This window comes from Panthera tigris, chromosome A2 (genome assembly GCF_018350195.1).
Source record: "Panthera tigris isolate Pti1 chromosome A2, P.tigris_Pti1_mat1.1, whole genome shotgun sequence".
NCBI lineage: Eukaryota > Metazoa > Chordata > Mammalia > Carnivora > Felidae > Panthera > Panthera tigris.
The window spans coordinates 149347787-149373015 of record NC_056661.1 but is presented as its reverse complement, the minus strand read 5'-3'; the positions used below and the strand labels follow the sequence as shown (position 1 = coordinate 149373015).

General features: G+C 47.8%; 1 protein-coding gene across 4 annotated transcripts in view; it reads left to right on the top strand.

Moving 5' to 3' along the window:
- LOC102959635 (solute carrier family 23 member 1-like) overlaps positions 1-25229 on the top strand; it is a 57099-nt gene that overhangs the window by 25332 nt on the left and 6538 nt on the right. For 2 of the 4 annotated variants that reach the window (XM_015534904.2, XM_015534903.2), the window contains exons 4-12: positions 5054-5213; positions 11853-12034; positions 12939-13059; positions 14144-14300; positions 15616-15869; positions 20522-20686; positions 21092-21200; positions 21296-21391; positions 22741-24981. In XM_015534904.2, coding sequence (XP_015390390.1) covers positions 5054-5213; positions 11853-12034; positions 12939-13059; positions 14144-14300; positions 15616-15869; positions 20522-20686; positions 21092-21200; positions 21296-21391; positions 22741-22997 — 1501 coding nt within the window. In that variant the 3' untranslated portion in view covers positions 22998-24981. Of the gene's footprint in view, positions 1-5053; positions 5214-11852; positions 12035-12938; positions 13060-14143; positions 14301-15615; positions 15870-20521; positions 20687-21091; positions 21201-21295; positions 21392-22740; positions 24982-25229 lie in introns of those variants that run through there. The other 2 variants (XM_042972990.1, XM_042972996.1) reach the window with 2 other exon arrangements.

The following is a 25229-nucleotide window of genomic DNA, read 5'->3' as shown; positions in this document are numbered from 1 at the left end:
CTCTTAGAAACTTTCCAGCCCCTGACCCAACCCCGCTCCTGGGCTATAAATTCCCATCTTTCCTTGTTATATTCAGAGTTGAGCCCGATGCTCTCCCCTACTACAAAATCCCATTGTAGTCCCACCCTGGAATAAAGTCACCTTCACATCATTAACTGGTGTCATGAATAACTTTTCCTTAACAGAAGTACCTGAGAGCTCAGAGGGAACGGGGGGAGCCTTAACTTCTCAATGCTTCCAAAAGGGTAGATGTTTCTGTTTTGTGGGTTAGAGTGGGACTATGAAGACAGGAGAAAAATGTTTTCTCTAATCATTAACATAAACTCTAGTTTGTTCTTACTTCACGTCTTGTTAGCAGTTGTTTTTATGACAAACGTGCCGTTGCAATTCAACCTGGTGAGTCGGACTTTCTGATCAGGGCTTCCCCACATCCAAGCCAGGCCCTCCCACTGGCACTGCCCACCAGAGGCAGTCTCCTCCTGTGCAGGCAAAGCAGTGTGGACCGACTGCCCTGGAGGGCTGTTGAGATAACTGGATAAAAATGCCGAGTGCTTTTTAAAATTCCGTGTAAACTTAGATGTTAGGAGTCGCCCGGGGACACATTCCTACAAAATACTTATCCTGTGAGATTCTTAAGATGCATTCCTGTGACTACAGATTTTGACATTTAACCTCTTCTTAGAAAACATGCAAGTCATTGTTGTAAAGAAAACGGCCGGGCGTCTTCCCTTTTTCAGGCTTGAGCACACAGGTGACACGGTGAAGGGTGGAAGGAGTAGGAGGCACAGGAAGAATCAGACCACCTTTTCTATGGGGTGTCGTGAGGGCTGCAGTGGAGATTTGCACCCAGATCCCACTCCGTCTGAGCCCAGACTGGCTCTTTCTGTAAGGGTTCAAGAGGCTGGGTGTGGGCAAGTGGGCTTGGGAAGGGGTGAGAAACAGCTGGAAAGTGAAGTTGGGGGGTCTGAGGATAGCGTGGTAGGCCCTTTATCACTGTAGCGTAATATAATCATAAGCCCCTTAAATCCTGTTTGGAGCCAGGTGAAGTGTCAGTTCTAGAGTGAGGACATAGCATGTCGGAACTTATGGGGCATTGTCAGAGCACCTCCTTCAAATCAAATCTAACAGAAATAAAAAGAACCGGGGAGGGTAGCATCTGAAATAGATCCAACAGTACTACGAGAGCGGTAAGCTTCCAGACGATTAGGGGATCCGACAAAAGCAGCTCCATCCCAACTGATACGTGTCGTGCCATCACATGAAGAGAGCTGTGCCTCAGACATTGACCTTAGGGTAGACAGATACTGTCCACTTTAAGAACTAGAACAGGAGGAATAATGAGGGGGAGTGAAGCAAAAGCTGTGGAGCTCTGAGCAGGTGACATCATACTACCTGCAGGGCTGAGCACTTGGCCGGAGAGAGCAAGGGAGTAATTAATACGAAGACACAGCCTTGGACCAGCCCACACATGGATTCCAACAATACGAAAGAAAACAAGGGATGCAGAAAACAAGTCTTAGAGAACCAACCTGCAAGAGTTGGGAATGCCAAACAGTTAAAAAAAAAAAAAAAAAAAGCCCACACTAGAACATCTGTTATTTAGAGAAAACAGGAGAGAAAATGTCTTAATGTACACCACCTTCTCAGGAAGTACCCACACATTTCAGAGGGAATAACAAAGTAATGACAATTACGGCTCTTCGGTGAGCTGTTACATGCCCCAGGCGTGGGGCTACCCATTTATACATATTTAATCTTCGCAGCTACTCCCTGGGGAGAGTATATTATTCTATCAAAGAGGACACTGAGGCTTGCAGCCGTTGGGCAGCATACCTAGGTCACAGAACTGATGAGAAGCGGAGCCGGATTTAAACTTGGCATTCGTGGATGCCTTGCTCTCGATCGGTGTCAAGAAGCAGCGAGAAACCCAGATGATAAGGGAGGAGACCCGAGCACTCGTCCTGGTTACCTCTATGACATTGGGCCCAGATCTCCTATCTACAATAATGACAAGGCCAAGCTGGATATATTTCAAGGGACTCTCTTCTAGGTCTAAAATGTTGGGTTGGTTTCAAATCAATAGTCTATAGTTTATAAGAGAGACTGATGTCAGAGGCACATGTAGAATAATAGTGAATCATACTCATGGGCAGATTTAAAAATATAGGGGTCGCCATCGCGGTAGTAGATAATTATAAAATTTAAAAGAGCACTGAGGGACGCCTGGGTGGCTCAGTCGGTTAAGCGTTCAACTTCAGCTTGGGTGGTGATCTCGCGGTCCGTGAGTTCGAGCCCCGCGTCGGGCTCTGTGCTGACAGCTCAGAGCCTGGAGCCTGTTTCAGATTCTGTGTCTCCCTCTCTCTCTGACCCTCCCGCATTCATGCTCTGTCTCTCTCTGTCTCAAAAATAAATAAACGTTAAAAAAAATTTTTTTTTTTTTTTAAAAAGAGCCCTGAGATATGCATCAAGGTCACCGTAGAAGGTAAAGCATACATAGAACAATGAAAGCCCAGGATAGTACTGAGTGCACGTACCCTATGCATGTACCGGGATGTGCATAAAAGAACTAGCAGCAGTGAAAGGAGAGTATGTAGATCAATATATCTTTCTCTGTTTCCCTCTTTCTATTGCTCTCATCTATTTAACAAAAGGGTACTTTTGGTAAGAAGTTATACTTAACGGGGGCACCTAGATGCCTCAGTAGGTTAAGCAACTGCCTCTAGATTTCGTCTCAGGTCATGATCTCATGGTTCATGAGTTCGAGCCCTGCATCCAGCTCTGCTCTGACAGTGCTTGGGATTCTCTCTCTCCCTCTCTCTGCCCCTCTTCCCTTGTGCACGTGCATGCACTCTCTCAAAATAAATAAATGAACGTTAAAAAAAAAAAAAAAGAAGTTCTACCTAACAAAATGGGGTGGGGACAACGGCAGGAAGGAATAGAAAATGGAACTGCAAGGTCTAAGTATAAAACAATAAGGGAAAAATTTATTGATACACCGTGTGAACCTAAACATAAAGCATGATAATACACTGAAGCAAATAAATGGAAAAAATTCACCTTGTTCTTGAACATAAAAGATATTTAGCAAATGCAAAAAAGGCAGAAAGTCCATATATCGTATTACCCCAACTACATGTAATCATCTTGGAAGAAATGGACACAAACAGAATTAGAAAGGTGCTCAACTACTTGAAAATTTTGAAATGCTCTCTTAAATAACTTCTGAATGGGGGTGCATACAGTAACAGAAAGCATTTTTTTTAATGAAAAGAAAGCCCATGATCATAAGAATTGTTATTTATTTTAACAGTATCCAAATTCTATGTAATGAACAGACAGTTTATAGACAAGGAGAAAACAGACATTAAATCACATGAATGAGTGCACATCGTTCATAGCTTAATGAAATGCAAATTAACATTTGTTACGACTTCCTTACACGCCTATTAAACTTAAAAAAACAACGATAAACCCAGTGTTGGTAGGTTTTCTTTGTGGCGCCAGGCTCAGTGCTGGAGGAATGGCAGTGAAAAATAATGAATCCCTGCCCTCATGGAGCCCAGCACAATGGAAATGGCTGACGTGGTGGACTGTATTTTTGAGAGAGAGAGAAAGAGAGAGAGAGAGGGAGCGGGGGAGGAGCAGGAAGAGATGGAGACACAGAATCCGAAGGAGGCTCCGGGTTCTGAGCTGTCAGCACAGAGCCCGACGCGGGGCCCAAACCCACGAACCAAAAATCATGGGCCGAAGTCGGACACTTAACCGACTGCACCACCCAGGCAGCCCTATATGTTTGTTTTAAAACCTCAAGGAGATTTTGTAAAGATAAATAGAGCATGCTTCCCTTCTGTGTCAAGATATTTAGATTCATAGTTTTTAAATAAAAAAAAAAATTGTTCGCACATACCCATACACCGCTTGTGGATTCCTGCCTTATGTGGGCAATGTATTCCATTCTACTTTGGAGCCTTTTGTGGGCCTAGATTTATGGATCTAGATCAGTTGCCCTCAACCCCGGCTGCACATTAGAATCACCTTGAGTGCACTGCTAGACGAGCCTGCTAAGGTGATGCCCACCCACTGAGGGTGATGCCCAAGTGTCACTGACTCTACTATTCAGCCAGAATACAAAGGCCACTTGGGCGACAAAACTCTCATAAACTTTATATTTTCATTACACAGAATGTGCTCAGTCATTCTCGAGAATAAGCCTTTAAGAGATCTTTATGAAATCCTGAGTTCAAAAATACCCTTCTGGGATTGTTAAGACAAAGTGGGTGCATCATAGTGACAAATGCAATCAAGATACTGGGGTGCCTCTGATCCACCCTACCCCAAATTTTAGTGTCATGGGTGGGCAGACTAGGTTAGCCTTGGTGGCCTCTGATCTGATAAGAGAGGATTGTTGGAGGTTGACTTACCAGGCTGTGTTTACCTCAAAGAGAAGAAAGGCAGGTGGGCACCTCCAGAAGTTCTCACAGAGGATGGAGTGAGGGGCCAGGCAGGAGTGAGAAGGGCCTGGATGGAAAAACGCACCCTGATAATTGACCTGAAAACTGTTCTGTCCATATGATGAAAAGGAGGCTTGAAGGGAAAGGTCTGGGATTGCTGATCATTTTGGAAGACACCAAGGAGTCTGGCGACCCAGATTTTAGGCTGTGCATCTCTTGGAGGGAGAACTCCACATGGGAGCTGTGCTTTTATCCTGGGCTCTGGGGAAGATTCTCTGAGACCGGGGTGGACAATGGCACCCAGTGCACATGGCCGCTGAGCTCTGCTGGTCTGTGAATGATTTCCCAGTGCCCGACTCTTCTCCTTAGTTTGCATCTCCAAGACTGGGGTTAGGTCTGCTTGTCTTCCCCGTACTCACCTCTCCCACCTGTCCAAAGTTTGCCGGGGTTCATGGGTCTGACGTGGAGCTTACCCACTAGGTCATGTATCGCCTCTAAATCAAGCTAGGGCTTGGGATTTTAAAAAATCCCCCATTGGGCCCAGTTTCAGACCAGTGCTAATGGATCTTTTGAGTAACTGCATCCTTTTCCCCCTCCTCCAGGCTGCCCATTCTCCAGGGAGGGACATTTGCTTTTGTGGCACCCTCTCTGGCCATGCTCTCCCTCCCCACTTGGAAGTGCCCACCGTGGACACTCAATGCCAGCCTGGTGAACACCAGCTCTCCTGAATTCACTGAAGAATGGCAGAAGAGAATCCGAGAGGTAAGGGGCTAAGGGGGGTGGAAAGGGAAATGTATACTACTACCATATGTTTGATAATATTGCTCCGGTTCAATTTTTTCTCCCCTCCTTCCAAAGTCAGAACTTGTACCTTTGTTAATGCACTTTTTAAAAAAATGTTTTTTAATGTTTATTTTTTATTTTTGAGAGAGAGAAAGAGAGAGAGTATGAGCAGGGAGGGGCAGGGAGAGAGAGGGAGACACAGAATCCAAAGCAGGCTCCAGGCTCCGAGCTGTCAGCACAGAGCCCGACATGGGGCTCGAACCCATGAACTATGAGATCATGACCTGAGCCAAAGTTGGATGCTTAACTGACAAAGCCAACCAGATGCCCCTCTATTCTTTTTTCTTTTTTGTAATTTTTTTTTTAATGTTTATTCATTTTTGAGAGACAGGGAGAGACAGAGCATGAGCGGGAAGGGGCAGAGAGAAAGGGAGACACAGAATCCGAAGCAGGCTCCAGGCTCTGAGCTGTCAGCACAGAGCCCGACACGGGGCTCGAACCCATGAACTGTGAGATCATGACCTGAACCGAAGTCAGATGCTCAACTGACTGAGTCACCCAGGCGCCACTCCCCTTGTAAATGAACTTTTAACTTAAGTTTAATACAGATAGAAAAGAACACAATAAATTTCCAAAAGCTGAACTTGCTCGTGTAACCAGCACCTGGATCAGGCAACAGAACATTACCAACATCCCAGAGGCCCCATTGTTCCTCCTTCAGGGATAATCACTGACCTGATTTCCAATACCATAGATTAGTTCCCCCTGGTTTTGAACGTTATATACGGAACTACACAGTACATATTAGTTTGTGTCTGTCTTCTTCCTTCAACATTATTTTTTTTATTAAAAAAAATTTTTTTTATTATTTTTTTCAAGGAAACATATACATTTAATTGTTTCAAGTTGATTTGTAGTGCTCAAGCTATTTATATCCAAATTTACAGAAAGTCAAGATAAAGCTCTCTATCAGTGCTTACTTCTAAATAGATGATTTACCTAAAGTCCATGTCTCAATTCCATAATTAAAAAAAATTTTTTAATGTTTATTTGTTTTTGAGTGAAACAGAAACAGTGCAAGCAGGGGAGGGGCAGAGAGAGGGAGACACAGAATCCGAAGAAGGCTCCAGGGTCCGAGCTGTCGGCACAGAGCATGACACAGGGCTCCAACCCATGAACTATGAGATCATGAGCTGAGCCCAAGTCAGATGCTTAACTGACTGAGCCACCCATGTGCCCCCTCAACATTATTTTTACAAGAGTCTTCCGTATTGTTATATGTTGGGGTAGATTCTTCACTGTCTTTACTGAGTAGTGTTCCATTATATAACTCTACAGCAGTTTATTTATCTATTCTGCTGTTACGCAGACTGTGTTTATGGGTAGTTTCCAGTTATTGATAGTTATAGATGGCATTCCAGTTATAGATAGTATTGCTATAAATGTTTGTGTCCTTGTTTTTAGGTGAATGTATATTCGTATCTCCACTGAATATACAGCTAGGAGTGGGATTGCTGTCATAAGATATGTGTGCCAGTCAGGGATGACCAAAGAAACAGAACCAGCGGGATACATAGAGATACACGTAAGAGGAGATTTATTATAGGAATTGACTCCTATGGTTATGGAGGCCAGGAAGTCCTTGAGCTTTTTCACATATATGTTGACATTCATGTTGGTGGGCAACCTGGGTTGCCAGTCTTTTTATAGTAGTCTGGTCCGGGGCTTCAGTTGCAAAATAGGCAAAGGTCAAACCAGAGACACTGTCAATGCCAGTTTTTAAAAATATCAAAACCTCCCATACTCTGTGAAATGTCCAGCACAGGCAGACTGCCAGCTCTGAGACATGGGCCATATACCCTCATATTCTCCCACCAAAGGCACATGCGCCCATTGCTATTGGCAACGGGGACCATCCTGGGCAACCCAAGTGACTTCAGATGGAGATAGGGATTATGTTGTCCATGAGCCCACATGTGCATGGATTGTGGCGCAAGGTGTCATCTTGTGGACCCTAGTGACTACATTCAAAGTCATACCTCACTCCTCTTTTTAAGACTCAGGGGCATCACCATGAACCACCGATATTTGAGATTTAACTATAAACTCGTGTGCCATAAAAGGAGCCCTGTATGAGCCACTTGCCAGCCCAAACTGCTAGTCACTGACCACAGCCCAAGACCCTATGTAATTATACGGGGGCAATCCCGGGTCCGTATGTTCGCATAGTCAGCCTTGTCACTCGGTCCATTGGCTGCACTTAGACTTGCTTTACTTCTCCCACCAATGTCCTTCTGTTGAAATGTTATATGCTTCTAGCCTCCATTTCTCGGTTAGGTGAGCAGTACCTTTAGCGTGGCCCCAACTAGTGCTTTCCGAATTCAAAGACTCACACAGTGAAATCCAAGTCCTTGTTCCTGGAGTCAGGTTATCTTGTGAGGTAGTGTCTGTCCCGATGGGGGCCGTGGGAGAGGACTGTCACTTGCTCATGAATCCTACGAACGCTCCCTGTATACATGCCTTCTCTTTACCTGACTATAACTATTTCCTTTAATCAGGGGATTTTGTGGATCTGTCCTTCCTTACTTGATGCCTTTGGGGCATCACTCGGGATGTGACGGGAATCTCCGATCTTAAAATTATTTGGTGCCATCTGCTTGTGGTCTAATTCCAAACAATGCAGACTAGTTAGTGATGGTCTGTCAAAGGGAGAGGGGGTTGAGTAGCTGCTTCAGTTCACAAACTCACCTAAGGCCACCTGGCTTCTAACAGGGTCTGTTCTCATTCAGTGTGGGCTCTCCCACCAACACTTTTGATAGCTCAGCAAGCACTGTGCTTATAAGGGCACAGCAGATCAGTCTGAGCCATCACTTGTCGAGTTCCAGCCAGAACCTTCGGTTGTTCTTCTTCCCTTGCAAAAGCAGCTTTTTGTGCACACACCTACGCTCTGATACACAGGCCAAAAGTATGTGTACCTCCATAATCTCATCCAGTCTTCGTGCTTCCTTTTTATCTCAGAGTGAATCCAGAGTTAGCAAGGTTCTTTAATCTTTAAAGAATGGTTCCAGATAGCTCTAGACCAAGATAGTCCTAAGAATTTCCCTTGTCAAGCTAGTGGGGCCCTGGATTTTTGCCAGGTGGATTGGCGAATCTCAGAACGCTGTGTGTTGTACCACCTTCTCCAAATTAGGCTATGCTTCTTCAGCGAAGCCCAGTTTTATGATACCACCAACAGAATGAATCACAGAACACACGTGGTTTGTGGGTGTTTGTTTGTTTGCTTCTTCTGTCCCCCAGGGAGTCTGTATTTGGCTTCGTTAAGTCCAAATTGAAACTAAGCGAAAACAAGAAGTAGAGTTTCCTTACCCTGCTCTGCTAGATGCCAGGGGCAAGATTTCCCTTTCGCTCAGACCTATTGCGGGCTGGAATCCCCCCCCGCTCTTTTTTTGAGAGAGAGAGAGAGGGAGCAAGCAGGGGGTGAGAGAGAGAATCTTAAACAGGCTCCACACTCAGTACAGAGCCCAATGTGGGCCTCAATCCTTTGACCCTGGGATCACGACCTGAGCCCAAATCAAGAGTCGGACATTCAACTGACTGAGCGCCCCAGGTGCCCCAGGACTGGACTTGCTTATGCAAGAATCTGTTGCCTTTATACCTTCCAAGAAGAAAGATGTGATGAGTTCATTTGTCTCTTCTCCCACCTAAGCACTCCTGGCTCAGATCTTTCCTGTGTCCTCATGAAGTATCTGACTCTGGCTTTACAGTGGCACGACTCACAAAGCTTTACCGCATTCAGAAGCAGCGACCTTGTGTTTTGAGGATGCTGGGCAAGAGTTCTGGAAAATAATTTCCCTGGGGCTTGAACAGTATTAATAGGGAGATGTTGAGGGATATGGGCCACGCTGTGCCTGCATTGAACATGGGATCCCAAGTGGCAGAGACCCCATAGTTTCTTATTACCTTTATTGTGTTTATGATATATGGAGTCCTTAGAGCTGGAATCAGAAAACTATGGCTCTTGGACCAAATCCAGCCTGAGGTCTGGCTTTCTAACTGTTCACAAAGTAAGAATGGTTTTTACATTTTTAAAAGGTTGTTTTAAAAAAGAGGATGTGAGAGAAACCACACATGGCCCCCAAAATCTAAACTATTTATCATCTAGCTTTTTACAGAAGTTTGCCAACAGCTGCTCGAAAGCCCAGGGCCTGCGGTAGGGATTCCTTTTGACTGGTCTAAGACAATAGTCTCCACTATTTTCTCCCACATGGTTTCCAAGGCTCCCACACAGTAAACCAAAGCCAGAGCCTTTTCTGTGGTAGTTTAGCTCCATCTGCTGGTCCAATGTTTTTCACCAGTGCTGTAAACAGGAGAAAGTTCTAAATTTCAACCTAGTTTCATTAATAGGATGGATTGGTTGAATCTACCCAGCCAGCCTATTGGAATTTAAGGTAGATATTCCATGTTTAACTGAGTTAGGTTTACACGCACATCTCAAGGATTGAAAACCCTGATGGTCAGCACACCAGCTGTATATCCCAATACTAGCCACCAGGGGAAGTGGTGCAAATGTACCACCGATAGGAAGGGCATTACTTGCTGGGCTATAAATAATGGAGAAGTAAAAGTGAACAGTGATTCTATTTTAAGAACATGGCGGTAGCAGAAAAAGTAAAAAATAACTGGGAAGAGAAGACAAGTTCAGTTTTCAACACGTCATTAGACCCATCCAAACTTCCCCTTCCAGGATCATGGTAGTTTCTATTTATATACTGATGTGTCCCCATATGTAAATGAAAGAGGTGCCAGCAATGATACAACGATGATAAGGATGGATTAGGATTACTTTGTTATTAATGTGCTCACCCTGCTCGTGAACTGGCATCTTGTTACCTGAAAGCGGACTTGGATTAGTTGTAAGTGTATGTTGCAAACTCGAGGGCGACCGTTCCAAAAAGTTTTAAAAAAAGAAAGAAAGAAGTATAACCGATAGGCTAAGAAAGGAGAAAAAACGGAGTCAGACAAAATGCTCCATTAAAAGCACAAAAAGAGGGGTGCCTGGGTGGCTCAGCTGGTTAAGCGTCCAACTCTTGATCTCAGCTCAGGTCGTCATCTCATGGTTTGTGAGTTTGAGCCCCGCGTTGGGCTCTGGGCTGACAGCATGGAGCCTGCTTGGGATTCTGTCCCCCCACCCCCCTTGCTCCTCTCCCACTCACTGTCTCTCTGTCTCTGTCTCTCTCTCAAAATAAAATAAACTAAAAAAAAAAAACAAACACCTAAAACACACACACACACACACACACACACACACACACACACACACAGAGTGGAAGACAAAAATAGGAACAAAGAAGGGCAACAAATAGAAAACAGTAATGAATAGGGTAGATACCCACCCAACTACATCAGTTATCAGTTTGAATGTCATTGGATTAAATGTACCAATTAAATGACAGAGATTGTCAGAGTGCATTTAAAAAACGGGGTGCCTGGGTGGCTCCGTCAGTCGAGTGTCCGACTTCAGCTCAGGTCATGATCTCACAGCTCGGGCCCCACATCAGGCTCTGTGCTGACAGCTCAGAGCCTGGAGCCTGCTTTGGATTCTGTGTCTCCCTCTCTCTCTGCCCCTCCTCCGCTCACGCTCTTTCTCTCTCTCTTTCTCTCTCTCTCAAAAATAAATAAAAACATTTTTAAAAATGTGACCTAACTAAATATCGTCTGTAAGAAACCTACTGTAAATATAAAGGCACACAGAGATTGAAAGTAAGTGGATGGAGAAAAATATACCACCCTAACACTAGTCAAAAAAAGTAGGAGTCATTCTATTACTTTCAGAAAGAGCAGACTTCAAACCAGGGAGAGTTATCAGGGCCAAAATGGAATGTGGAACATCCAAACTGGAAGAGTAAAAAAGGAGAAGTAAAGTGAATTCAATCAGTCCTACAAAGTAGGGGTTGGCAAACTTCGGGCCATGAACCAAATCTGGACTGCTGCTTGTTTTTATATAGTTCACAAGCTGAGAATGGTTTTATATTTTAAATGGTTGAAAAAGAAGAATACTACTTCATGATGTGCCCAAATTATATGAAATTCTAATTTCAGTATCTACCCATGAAACCGTATTGGAACACAGCTAGGCTCATTTGTTCACATCTTGTCTGGAGAAGTTTCGACAGAGCCCATATGGCTGATCAAGCCTAAAATATTCACTATCTGGTCCTTTACCGAAAAAAAAAAATTGCCAAGGCTTGCAACAGATAGTGGGAAAACAGAAAAATAAAGCAACAAGATGTTCAACACACTACTGGGTGATGTTAGGATTCCCAGACAGCAGCATCATCACTATGACCGAGAAGGACTTTTGAAGGCTATTTCCTGAAAACTTTCAAATTAAGTAAAGATGCCCAACGTGTGGTGGGAAATCCCGAAGTGGAGAGCGGAGCGAGATCAGGGCTCTCCTTGCCTCAGTTCCTCCGGGGTTCAGCCTTGTCGCTGCACTGCCTCTGTGTGCGCCACCCAGGGGGACCGGGTTGGGGAGGGGGCTGCCACAGCTGGGTCTGCCATGGTGGCCCCTGGCCTCTGCAAGTTTCAAGGCACATGAACTGTACTTTCCCTCCTCAGTTGCAGGGCGCTATCATGGTCGCTTCCTGCGTCCAGATGCTGGTGGGATTCTCAGGCCTCATTGGGTTTCTCATGCGCTTCATTGGCCCCTTGACCATTGCTCCGACCATCTCCCTGGTGGCCTTGCCTCTCTTTGATTCTGCGGGCAACAATGCTGGGATCCACTGGGGCATTGCCGCCATGTAAGTACTCTCTGGGAACGGAGTGGCACCTAAGTTCTTTCTGGTGGAAGATTCCCCAGCAAGAAGAATGTGTTCTGGATATTGGCAAACTCTTGTGGTTTACGGATATTTTCATGAATACTCCGATACCTTAAAAAACAGCAAAATTGCCACAATTTATTATTAATACTATTTGTTGCATTTTTAGTACTCAAAACAATGAAGTAATCACAGGCAGCATAGAAGAATACTTAGTGTTCACAAAAAATCGATACTGCTGGTCCTCTGCCTGTTAGGTTTTATTGCAAATGTCCGTAAATCTCTGGCACCTGAGAAGGGTGCAAAGACGTGGCTCCAGCTCTCAGTAAGCTGAAGGCGTAGGAGAGAGATGAGCCTTGGACCCACGGAGCTGTGACACCGGGAGACAGTGACGAGAATCGCAGAATGCCAAGCACGTTCAGGGGAGGGGGTGGTGGAAGCCAACTGGGAGGGTCAGGAAGGCTTTATGGAAAAAGAGGCCTTAAGCGTTTCAACAGAGCTTCGAAGGGACTTGGGGACAGCACCGGACACACTGCCACTGCAGTCTGACCACAAGGACTTGCAGAACGACCCAGGAGAGAGGACAGTCTTGGGCTCTCACCTCACCGGCTCCAACCGCTGGACCCATCCAGCTGCCCACCCCCAGGGGATAACAGCCCCCCTCCCCGCTCTTCCTCTCCAGCCACCGGCGGCTCTGAAAGGGAACAGCCCACCTTTTCAGAGATGGCAGGATGCTGCCCGCGCTGCCAAGAGGGGCCTCGATGGGGACCCTCCCGGTGCGGCCACTGCCTCCCCGTCCCCGAGACAGTGGTGGCTCAGCCTCCTGGACGCTTGCTGAGGATAAGCCCCAGCTTGCCGGGCTGGGCATGGCATGTTTCTGTTTCAGGACCATCTTCCTCATCGTGCTGTTTTCTCAGTACCTGAAAAATGTCGCTGTGCCCATGCCCATTTACAGAGGACAGAAGAAGTGCCGCGTGTCTAAGTTCTACCTGTTTCAGGTCTTCCCGGTAAGAAGCACTCCCCGCCCTCTTCCGTTCTTAGTGGACTCACCCGGAGAGTGGGGGGCATCCCCTCACACTCCCAGAAGGTCCCCAAAGCAAATGCTCCTCCTCGTGTGGTGGCTCCTCCCCCCGACCTGCATTCATCCTCTGTAGAAGGAGGCCCGCCGACCGTCCGTGGGAGTGCTCCCTGGCTGCTGGTGCGATGTGGTCCCCTCATTCCGCAAAGCTGCTCCCCCAGGAGCAGAGAACCCTGCCCCAAGGTCACCGCTTTGGGCACCAGTGCGGGACAGCCTTCTCACGTTCCTGGGGCTGTGCTCCCAGCAAGGTTCACGCCCGACTCCACAAAACTAAGGACTCTGTCGCTCAGATCACGTTCCTCCTCAGCGGCCTGTGGGCAAACCAGATCCCTCACGGCGATGCTGGTGCCCCCTCTTCAGACACCCAGCTGTTGGATTTGCACCGGGGTTAGCTCTGTGTGGCTACCAACCACACGGTATGTTTTCTGGTTTGATTGCACCGTGAGCTACGTCTCAAATTGTACAAAGGTACTTCCACGTCTCGTCCATCTTTCACCACCCTGCAGGTCAGCGGTTCTACAGTTCACTGTGTGCAAGAATCAGTTGGGGACATCGCTCAAAATACACATTTCCGGGGTTCTGCCACCAGGGATGAAATATCAGTATATCTGAAGACCCTGCTCTAAGAAATCTGGCTTCAGGCCCTGCAGAGCAGTGATTGTGATGCCATCGCACAGACGAGGAAACTGAGGCTCAGGGAGTTTGATCCAAGGTCATGTGATCAGCAGGCAGTGGAAAGGAAGACAGATGGTAATCCTTCTGCCCAGGCTGTGCCTATTTTGCTAGACATTTCTGCCTCTGTTTGATACAAGGTCTTTCCAGAGTTTATTTTCTACATTCCGTTAATGCACTAATTATGATGCAGATTGCTGTTGTCACCACCAGGTCCAGTAACCCAGCACTTGCTTATTTCAAAGAGCTTCCCTGACCTGCCTCCCTGGCCCAGCACCTCTGGGAGGCGTTGGCAGGGGCCGGGGGTCTGGGATGGGTAGTGAAGCCCCTCCCTCTGGCAGGTGCTGCTGGCGCTCTGCATCTCGTGGCTTCTCTGCTTCGTGCTCACAGTCACCAATACCCTCCCCACGGCCCCCACGGCCTACGGGCACCTGGCCCGCACCGACACCAAAGGCGATGTCCTGAGCCGGGCTCCTTGGTTTCGCTTCCCTTACCCAGGTAATGACAAGATAGGGCCCCTTTTTGACTGGGACATGTGTTTTCCAGGACTGTCCGTGGGGCCCAGGGCACTGGATGGAGAGCTGAATAGGGGCAAAGGATGGATCTCTTCCAAAAGATCTGACCAGGAGGAGCAGGCTCTAGGGAGTCTGTGTCAGACCCCTAGGAGAAGAAGGAGACCCTCAGATTGTCCTAAAAATCCTCTGAGGGTGGAAGGAAAAAAAAAAAAAGAGAGAGAGAGAGAGAGGTTAGAGTGGGAGAGAGCCAAAGCATAAGAGACTGTTAAAAACTGAGAACAAACTGAGGGCTGATGGGGGGTGGGAGGGAGGGGAGGGTGGGTGATGGGTATTGAAGAGGGCATCTTTTGGGATGAGCACTGGGTGTTGTATGGAAACCAATTTCACAATAAATTTCATATATTAAAAAAAATTCCTCTGAGGGTGATAGACCAAAGGCTCCCATTCCAGGACCTTCCTCCAAGACTGTCTACATCCCTCCACCCCTCCTCCATGTTACCCAGAACCCACAGCCTGAGCGCGGGCAGATCAGAGACATTTCACCCTTCTGGCTAGACCTTTGGGACTCTTCCTGGATTAGCTGCATCTACCCAAGGGATCCCTGGGCTGAATGAGAACATTTCCAGGAAGATGAGGTCACGGCCATCCCATAGCCCACTTCTGGTTGTCTTTCCTAGCACTTCTTGGCTCGGGGTGTATTAATAACCAGGTACCAGGGAGGGAGGGCCTGGCCCCGCGGACTGTGGACCCAGAGCCTCCCTGAGTGAGAATCTCTGCTTCCAAATGCTTCAAGATGTGCCCTGGGAAGAAGCCCTGTCGCTTGCTCTTTTGCACAGTGACCTCCAGGTCTGCGTGTCTGACTTACCCTCAGGAAGGAGTGGGAGGGCAGGAGTCCAGGCCAAAGCCTCTGGACAGTTGTGGGGTTGGAAGACATACTTCCTGGTCTTGAAAGCCTTGCAGGGGCGCCTGGGTGGCGCAGTCGGTTAGGCGTCCAGCTTCGGCTCAGGTCATGATCTTGCGGTTCATGGGTTCAAGCCCCGCATCAGGCTCTGCACTGACAGCTCTGAGCCTGGAGCCTGCTTCGGATTGTGCGTCTCCCTCTCTCTCTGCTCCTCCCCTGCTCACGTTCTCTCTCTCTCTCTCTCTCTCTCTCTCTCTCTCTCTCTCTCTCTCAAAAAGTAAATAAAGGTTAAAAGAATTTTTATAAGCTTTCCAAAGACGCCCCGGCAAAGAAGTTATTTGGGGTTCAGCAACCTGCCGCCTTCTGGATTAACATTCCCTCTGCGCTGCTCTTTCAGGACAGTGGGGCCTCCCCACCATCAGCCTGGCTGGGGTCTTCGGGATCATTGCCGGGGTTATCTCCTCCATGGTGGAGTCGGTAGGCGATTACTACGCCTGCGCGCGGCTGGTGGGGGCCCCACCCCCTCCGAGGCACGCGGTCAACCGAGGCATCGGCATCGAGGGTCTTGGCTGTCTGCTGGCAGGGGCCTGGGGGACCGGGAACGGGACCACGTCCTACAGCGAGAATGTCGGGGCGCTGGGTATCACCAGGGTAAGTCTGCTGACGGTGACTGATGGGGTGGACTGGGTGCCCCCGAATCGGTCCTCAGTGCTTCAGTCTCTTGTTGTTGCTGGAACAAATTATCACAAACTTCGCAGTTTCAAACGACTCAGATTCCTTCTTTTACTGATCTGGAGTTCAGAAGTCCAACACGGGTCTCAGCGAGCCCAAATAAAAACCCTGGCCAGGGCTGTGTTCCCTTTAGCTTTGATTCCAGCCTTTGTTGTTCCTTTTTAGGACCATAAACAAAACGGAAAAAAAAAAAAAAGAAATGTATTTTGATGTGGTTAAATTCTTGCCACACGTCCTGTAATGAAGACCGTTCAATAAGTAAGCTCTTAGGCTGGAAAGAAAAAGAAACAAAGGCAGAATCTGCTACTTATCGTGGCATTAATGGACTTCAGTAGTCGACACTACAGTATCTTTTTAAAAATACTTTAAAAAGTACTTTTCATTGTGGTTAAGGGCACATCACACAAAACCTGAAATCTGTATCAATTAAACGAGGCCTTATCCTCCTCTCTCCCTAGCACCTGTCAACCACCATTCTACTTTCTGTCTCTGAATTTGACTAGTTACATCACAGGAGTGGAATCGTGCAGTATTTGTCTTTTCGCGACTGGCTTATCTCCAGGACTGTCCACAGACAGCCCAATAATATTCCATCCCATGTATAATACACACACACACACACACACACACACACACACACACACCACATTTTGTTTATGCCTTGTTTTTGGATTGTATTCTAACTCCTCCCCGTGGCCCTTGACCTTCATGGAGGAACCCTTGCTGTTCTTCATCTCGTCTCCCAGGTGCCTCTCTGTGTCTCACTGTGCTCCAGATTTTCCTTCCCACCTCCCCCCACCACAGCTTTACTGAGACATACTTGACATGTAACGTTGTGTAAGTTTAAGCTGTACCCTGTATTTATTTGAAAATACACTAACAGGGGCGCCTGGGTGGCTTGGTCGGTTAAGCGTCCGACTTCGGCTCAGGTCATGATCTCACAGTCCGTGAGTTCGAGCCCCGCGTCGGGCTCTGTGCTGACTGCTCAGAGCCCGGAGCCTGTTTCGGATTCTGTGTCTCCCTCTCTCTCTGCTCCTCCCCTGTTCATGCTCTGTCTCTCTCTGTCTGAAAAATAAATAAACGTTAAAAAAAAAAAATTTAAAAAAAAAAAGAAAATACACTAACATATTGCAACATGATGGCCACCATTAGCTAACCCTCCCATCAGGTTATATAATGACCATTTCTTTCTTTTTTTTTTTTTAACAGTGTGACCATTTAAGAGCTACTCTCTTAGCAACTTTCAAGTATACATATAATACAGTGCTGTTAACTATAGTCACAATGTTGTACTTAGATCCCCAGAACTTATGCATCTTCTAACTGGAAGTTTATACTGTTTGGCAAACATCTTCCCATTTTCTCCCTGTTTTTTCCACCCTGGTAACCACCACTCTCCTCTCTGTTTCCGCGAATTTAGCTTTTTTTAGATTCCGCATGTGAATACCATACGATACTTCTCTTTCTCTGACATAGTTCACTTAGCATAGCCTTCAGAGTCTATCCATGTTGTTGAGAATGGAAAGATTTCATTTGTTATGGCTGAGTAATATGCCATTGTGTATGTATACCACATTTTCTTTATCCATTCATCCATCAGTAGACGTTTACGTTGTTTCCAAATCTTGGCTGTGGTAAATAATGCTGCAGTGAACACGGTTGCAGATATCTTTTCCAGTTAGTGTTTTGGCTTCTGTGCATAAATCCTCACAAGAGGAATTGCTGGATCATATGGTAATCCTATTTTTAATGTTTTGAGGAAAAGCCATACTGTTTTCCATAGTGGCTGTGCCAGTTTATGTTGCAATAAACAGTACATAATGGTACACAAAGGATCCCTTTTCTGCATGTCTCCACCAAGACCTGTTATTTCTTACCTTTTTTTCTTTTAATTTTTTTTTTAAACATTTATTTATTTTTGTGACAGAGAGAGACAGAGCACGAGTGGGGGAGGGTCAGAGAGAGAGGGAGACACAGAATCTGAAACAGGCTCTGGGCTCTGAGCTGTCAGCACAGAGCCCGATGCGGGGCTCGAACTCACAGACCTCGAGATCATGACCTGAGCTGAAGTTGGCTGCTTAACCGACTGAGCCACCCAGGTGCCCCATCTTACCTTTTTAATGATAACTGAATCTAATACACCTGAGGTGATCTCTCACTGTGGTTTTGATTGAATTCCCTGGTGACTAGTGATGTTGAACATCTTTTCATGTACCTGTTGGCCATTTGTATGTCTTCTTGGGAGAAATGTCTATTCAGTTCCTCTGCCCATTTTTAAGTTGTTATTGTTGTTGTTACTGAGTGGTATAGGTTCTTATATATTTTGGGTATTAACCCCTTACCGGATATATGGATTGCAAATATTTTATTCCATTCTGTAGGTTGCCTTTTTGTTTTGTTTAGTCCCATTTGTTTATTTGTGCTTCTGTTGCTTACACTTTTGGTGTCATATCCAAAAAAATTGTAAAAATCAATCCCAAAGGGATTTTCCCTATGTTTTCTTCTAGGAGATTCATGGTTTCAGGTCTTATGTATAAGTGTTTAATCCATTTTGCATTTAGTTTTTTGAATGATGAAACGTAGGGGTCCAGTTTTATTCCTTGTATGTGGTTCTCTGGATTTCCCAGCCCTCTTTATTGACAAGACTGTCCTTTACCCCATTGAATATTCTTGGCTTCCTTGTCAAATATTAGTTGACCATGTTTGCATGGGTTTTTTTGTGGGCTCTCAGTTCTGTTCTCTTGGTCTATGTGCCTGATTTTATGCCAGTACCATACTGTTTAAATTACTATAGCTTTGTAGTGTTATTTGAAATCAGGAAGTGTGATTCCACCAGTTTATTCTTCTTTCTTGGGATTCCTTTGGCTATTTGGGGTCTTTTGTATTTACATATGCATTTTGGGATTTTTTTTCCTATTTCTGTGAAAAATGCCATTGGGATTTTGTTAGAGATTGCATTGACTATACAGATGGCTTTGGATACTATGGTCTTTTCTTAAAAAATTTTTTCTGGATGTTTATTTATTTGTGTGAGAGAGAGAGAGCATGAGCAGGGGAGGGGCAGAGAGAGAGGGAGACACAGAATCCCAAGCAGGCTCCAGGCTCCGAGCTGTCAGCACAGAGCCCAACGCAGGGCTCGAACTCACGAGCCATGAGATCATGACCTGAGCCGAAGTCAGACGCTCAACTGACTGAGCCACCCAGGTGCCCCGTGGATAGTATGGACATTTTAACATTAATTCTTCTTACCCATGAACACAGGGTATCTTCCCATTTGTTTGTGTCTTCTTCAATTTCTTTCATCAGTGTCTTTTAGTTTTTAGTGTACAGATCTTTCACCTCCTTGGTTAACCTCATTCTTAAGTAGTTTATTGTTTTTGATGCTATTATGAATGGCTTGTTTTATTTATTTTTCCTATATTTTGTTGTTTGTAGAGGAGTGCAACTGATTTCTATATGTTGATTTTTGTATTTTGTGACTTTACTGATTCATTGATTGGGTCTAACAGTTTCTTGGTTGACTCTTCAGCATTTTCTGTATATAAGATCATATCATCTCTACTGTCATATATTCATGCCTTCATTGTGTTGAGGTGTGTTCCTTCTATACCCAATATGTTGAGAGTTTTCATCATGAAAATATGTTGTATTTTTGTCTCATGCTTTTTCGGCATCTTTTGAGATGATTGTATGGTTTTTATCTTTCATTTTATTTATGTGGCATATCACATTTATCATTTGTATATGTTAAAACATTCTTGCATCCCAGGGATAAATCCCACTTGGTCACGGTGTATGATCTTTTTAAGGTGATGTTGAATTTGGTTTCCTAATATTTTATTGAGACTTTTAACCTCAGTATTCATCAGGGATGTGGGTCTGCAGTTTCTTTTATTGTCTGGCTTTGGTATCAAAGTAATGCTAGCCTTGTAAAATGAGTTTGTGAAGTAAGTATTCTCTTATTTTTATTTTTTAAATATGAAATTTATTGTCAAAATGGTTTCCATACAACACCTAGTGCTCATCCCAACAGGTGCCCTCCTCAATACCCATCACCCACCCTCCCCTCCCTCCCACCCCCCATCAATCCTCAGTTTGTTCTCAGTTTTTAAGAGTCTCTTGAGTTTTGGCTCCCTCCCTGTGAAGTATTATTAATTAACTCCCTTTGGCAGTTTTGGAAGCTGATATTTGGAGAGGTTAAGTCATGTGCCCGAAGTCATACAGGCAGTTAGGGGCAGAGCTGGCGTTGGCTCTCCAACGCCCATTCCTAAGCATTGGGTCAACTGCCTCCCAAGAGAGACCTTCGGCCTCACTGGAAAGCCTTCTTAGAGGAGCATTTGAGTCAGGACTTTAAGATGGGGATAGAGCAGTGCGCGAAGAGATGAGGGCAGAGGCCGAGACCCAAGGTCACACCCTCATCCTTTCCCAACCCCCATGTGGGAGCAGAGGGGGGCCATCTGGGCTCATGCGGCTGCTCTTTCAAGTCCGCCGGATTGTGATGTGCGGTGCCCCTGGAGCAAGGCCGAGGCCTGGCTGGAGCTGAGCGTCTTGTCCCACGTCTCCCTGAGCAGGTGGGGAGCCGGACGGTGATGGTCGCTGCCGGCTGCGTGCTTCTCCTGATGGGCGTATTTGGGAAGATCGGGGCTGCCTTTGCCACCATTCCAACCCCTGTGATCGGAGGCATGTTCCTGGTGATGTTTGGTGTCATCACTGCCGTGGGGATTTCCAATCTGCAGGTGAGGCGAGGCACCCTTTGAAGCGCGACCAGTGCATCTCTTGAAAGGAGCCCGTGAGAATTGGGATGAAGAGAACAGGGCTGGGCAGGGGAGGAGGAGAAGGAATCCTTGGTTCCCGGAGTCCACAGTGGGCTCTGAACAGAAGAAAGAAATAGCCAGATGCACCCAGACTTCTGGAAAACAGAAACTGCAGCAATTCGACTCGGGTGGTCCCGACCACTGAGCTCCCAGGGTCAAGTGGAACCCCGGCCTGGCTTGCCGGCCGCGTGTGATGCCCTGAGTCCAGCCTCCCTCCCCCATCTCCAGTGGCAGTGGGAGGGGAGGGGGCATTTGGAGGAGAGAGAGATCGCTGTGCAGTACGGGGGCTGATGGCTCTGGGCTGCCTTGGGGGCTTCTCTCCTACAGTACGTGGACATGAACTCGTCCAGGAACCTCTTTATCTTTGGCTTCTCCATCTACTGTGGTCTCGCCATTCCCAACTGGGTGAACCAGAACTCTGAGAAGCTCCAGACAGGTGATTCTCTGTCTCCTAGACTGTGACCTCTCCAGGGGCAGAGGCAGGGGGCCCTCGGCCCCTGGGAATCCTGGTTGCTTTTGTCTCCATTCTAGGGATTCTCCAACTGGACCAGGTCATCCAGGTCCTGCTGACCACGGGCATGTTTGTCGGTGGATTCCTGGGCTTTCTCCTGGACAACACCATCCCCGGTAGGGCTCACCTTCGCTCTGTAAGCTAGCGGTTCGGGTAGGCGGTCAGCATTTGGGCCACCCACATTGCTTCGCTGAGCCCAATGACCATGTCAGGCTGACCACAGCGTATGTCGAGCAGGCCCTGGGTCTGGCGGTGGGGGGCGGGGGGGGGGGAGTGGATGTACAGGATGGTATTAGCTTTCTAGGACGGCCGTAACAAAATGCCACAGACTGGCTTAAACAACAACTGTGTGTTCTCACAGTCTGGAGGCTAGAAGATTGAAATCCAGGAGGTGGCAGAGTTGGTTTTTCCGGAGGGCTCTCTCCTTGGCTTGCAGATGGCGGCCTTCTTGCTGCGACCTCACATGCCCTTTCCTCCATGTGGGTGCCTCCCTGCTGTCTCTCTGTGTGTCTTATTCTCTTCATGTTATGACACCAGTCAGATTAGATTAGGGCCCACCCTAAAGACCTCGTCTTTAACTGATCACCCTTTTAAACGTCCTATCTCCAAATACAGTCACATTCCGAGGTAGGGGGGTTAGGGCTTCAACATATGATTTTTGGGGGTGGGGGGTGGGGGAGGGAGACAATTTCGCTGTAACAGAGCTGTAAGGTGAGAAATACCCCAGACGCAAGAAGAAAAGGACACAGCCCCAGCTGTCTTACAGTCCAAAGTCCAGTTGGCGAGGGAGAGAACACATGTATTCATTCATTCATTCACTCACATTTTCAATGAAAACCCACCGAACACTTGCTGTGTTCCACATGCTCTGGACTGAGAATACAAAGAGCAGAGAGACAGGCCCCCCCACCTTCCAGAAACCCACAGGCTAACAGGGGAGAGAGACAAGGGAACAGACAATGAGAATAGAGGGGAACCAGTGTGGTGATGAGCAAACCGAGTCTCTGGGAGCTGAGGATGTCGCCGTGAGCAGTGCAGAGCGGCCATCAGGGGTGGCTTCCAGTGCTCCCTTCTCGAACCTCCCATGGCGCCTTGAGAGGACCTCTAGGCTCTCTATCACCTGCTTGACGGCACTCTGTTTTCCACATTTGTTCTCTCTACCAAGTGTAAAGTGCGCCTGCATTCTAGAAACAGCGGTGGAGAGGCCCACCCCCTGAAGGTGAGGAAAGGGTAGGGTTCAGTTAGGGTTATACCCTGGAGCTCTGCTGCACATCAGCCGCAGCGGGAGCTCCCGGAATGTTCCAGACAAGCAGCGGAGGAGGAGGAGACGATGCTGTCGCTGTCGGCAGCTGGCGGGCTGGCAGGGGAGACCTCCCGGGTGCCTGCAGGGGGCACCAGAGGCTCCCCCGGCCCAAGGGCCGCGTGGTCAGTGCCCAGTCCTGACTGCTTGCCGTCTTCCCATTAGGAAGCCTGGAGGAGAGAGGCCTCCTGGTGTGGAATCAAATCCAGGAGGAGTCTGAGGAGACTGCGAGGGCCTTGGAGGTGTACTGCCTCCCCTGTGGGATTGGCTCCACGTCCTGCACGTCCTCCTGCGCCCAGCGTCTCCCCTTCTGGCCCACGGGGGAAGCTGGGAAAGGTGAGCAGGGAGTGAGCCTGCTCACCTGCCTCTCCCAGAATTCCTCGGGAGAGTTCTCGGAAGGCACCATAGAAACCAAGATATGAGAAGAGCTGTCCTCACGCCTGCCCCAGGGTGCTCCTCGCCCCCCCACCTCGGGTGCTCGTCTCCCCACGCGAGGATGGGTGGGCACCCCGCACGCTGTGGCAGCCAGATAAGTATTAGATTAAGACTGTGAAGCGTGGGCTTTGACACAGTCACTTAGTCACCACAGTGAAAACCAGTCTCCAGTGTAATCCAGCGTCCACACAGAAACTCTCTTAGTGCATATGCACTTGGCAACATACTGACTTGGGGGGAGGAAAAGGCCTGGGGTGGGGCAGGGGGAAGAGTTGGGGCTGTTTGCTGAAAGGTGACAGGGACAGTTCTCTTCCTCCTCAAAGAGGCAGGATGCCCCAGCCCCTCCGGTCCTCCCCCTCCGTGCACCCGGCCCTCGGCCGGCTCCTCAGGAGAGAGGAGGACGACCCTCTGTTCCCCCAGCACCTTCTCTGAGCTCCTGGTGCTCCAGCCCGCGTCCGGCTCAGGCTGTTTGTGATGGATTGTTCCTGAATTTCACCTTCTTGGAATCGAGTGCACAGACTCCCGCGTAGGCCTCGGTGTGCTCCTGTAGGCTGCCGAGGGATCAGAACCCACTCCACCTGATGGCCTCCTTGTTTCATTATTTTAATAGATGTCAGGCCTGCAGCGTTAACTCCTGCCCGAGTTTCCAGCTGGCTGGTCCGCCCCGCAGATTTCAGATTTGCAGTCTCCACGATTGTGTGAAACAGTTCCTTAAAGCAAAATACCTAAACCTATACCCGCACCTATACCCATCCCCATCCATATCCTCTTGGTTCTGTATCTCTGACAGATACAGGACTGGCTAACAAGGGAAAAGATATCATCAGTCAAGATACAGGTAGATACCTGACTGATGTCGGAAGAGCCCTAGGTGGGGAGGAAGGGAGGATAAGTAGCATCTGAAGGGATTTTAAAGCAACATATCCATCCCGGGCTGTGCCATATCCAGTGAGCCCTGCGGGGTGGGGAGCCGATGGCCGCTGGGGCTGAGGTGTGAAGGCAGGGGTGCTCCTCGCACATGGCTGTGGGGAGAAAGGATGCTGTATTCCCCTGAGGTCCACGCTGACCGGGGGCCCCCATAGCACGCGATGCTCCAGGAATGAGGACTAAATAGGAGTGGGGTGGGGGCTGGTTAGAGCCGGTTAGGCCCGCATTCCTTGAGGACCTACTATGTGCCGGCACCTCTGTAGAGATTTCTTTCTTCCTTCCCACGTGCTGCCTTGTTCTTGGCTGCTGGAGTGGCTGGGGGTGGTTGTGAGCACAGGTGCTGAGCCCCCCTCTTTCTGCTCAGCACAGCCCCCAGCGGAGAGCCCCTACCTGCCCCCCCCCCCATTTTGGTTGTTTATAAATAGTGAAGCGACAGTCCTCGTGTATCCCCCATGGGGGGGCCTCGGGGGTGGGCTCGTGACAGGACATGAGGTGAGGGGCCAGCACTGGGGCTCAGGGCAGGCAGGACTGCGCTCGCGTCCTAACCCTTAACCTGCGCCTCAGTTTCTTATGTGGTCATGATGGGAAGTGGTAAAAAGCCAGGGAATCCTTTCTGTGCACGCTCGGTGTATTGGTGAGGGGTCTCCAGAGAAACAGAGCCAATAGGATGTAGGATGTGTGTGCACGCACGTGTGTACACGCACGTCCACACAGGCACGTCTACATATTACATACGTGTGCAGACACACGCATAGAGATTTTAAGGAATGGGCTCACGTGATTGTGGACGCTGGAATGTCCCAAATCTGCAGAGTGGGCAGACAGACTGGAAGAGTTGCTGTCTGTGTCCAAAGGCGGTCACTGGCGATTTCCCTCTTCCTCGAGCTCAGGCTTCAGGGCTATTCGATCCTTCAACTGATTAGGTGAGGCTGACCCACATTAAGGAGGGTAATTATTCTGTATTTACTCAAAGTCTACTATTGTAAATGTTTATCTCATCTGAAAATACCTTCATAGAAACATCTAGAATAATGTTCAACCAAATACCTGGGTTCCGTGGTCCAGTTAAGCTGACACATAGAATCAACTATCACATCCCTTATGCGCGGCCAGGAGCCTCACCAGAAAGCACTCGGAACACTCTGGGATCTGGCGTGAACTCCATTTAGGAGTCTTTATTACCAGAAGCAGCAGAGGAAGCTGGTTCTGCCCCGATGTCCTGTAGCTCCTACAGCACATGAGTGGTCAGCGCCGTTCCTGGGCTCCCAGAGCATGCAGGATGAGTGAGTGGC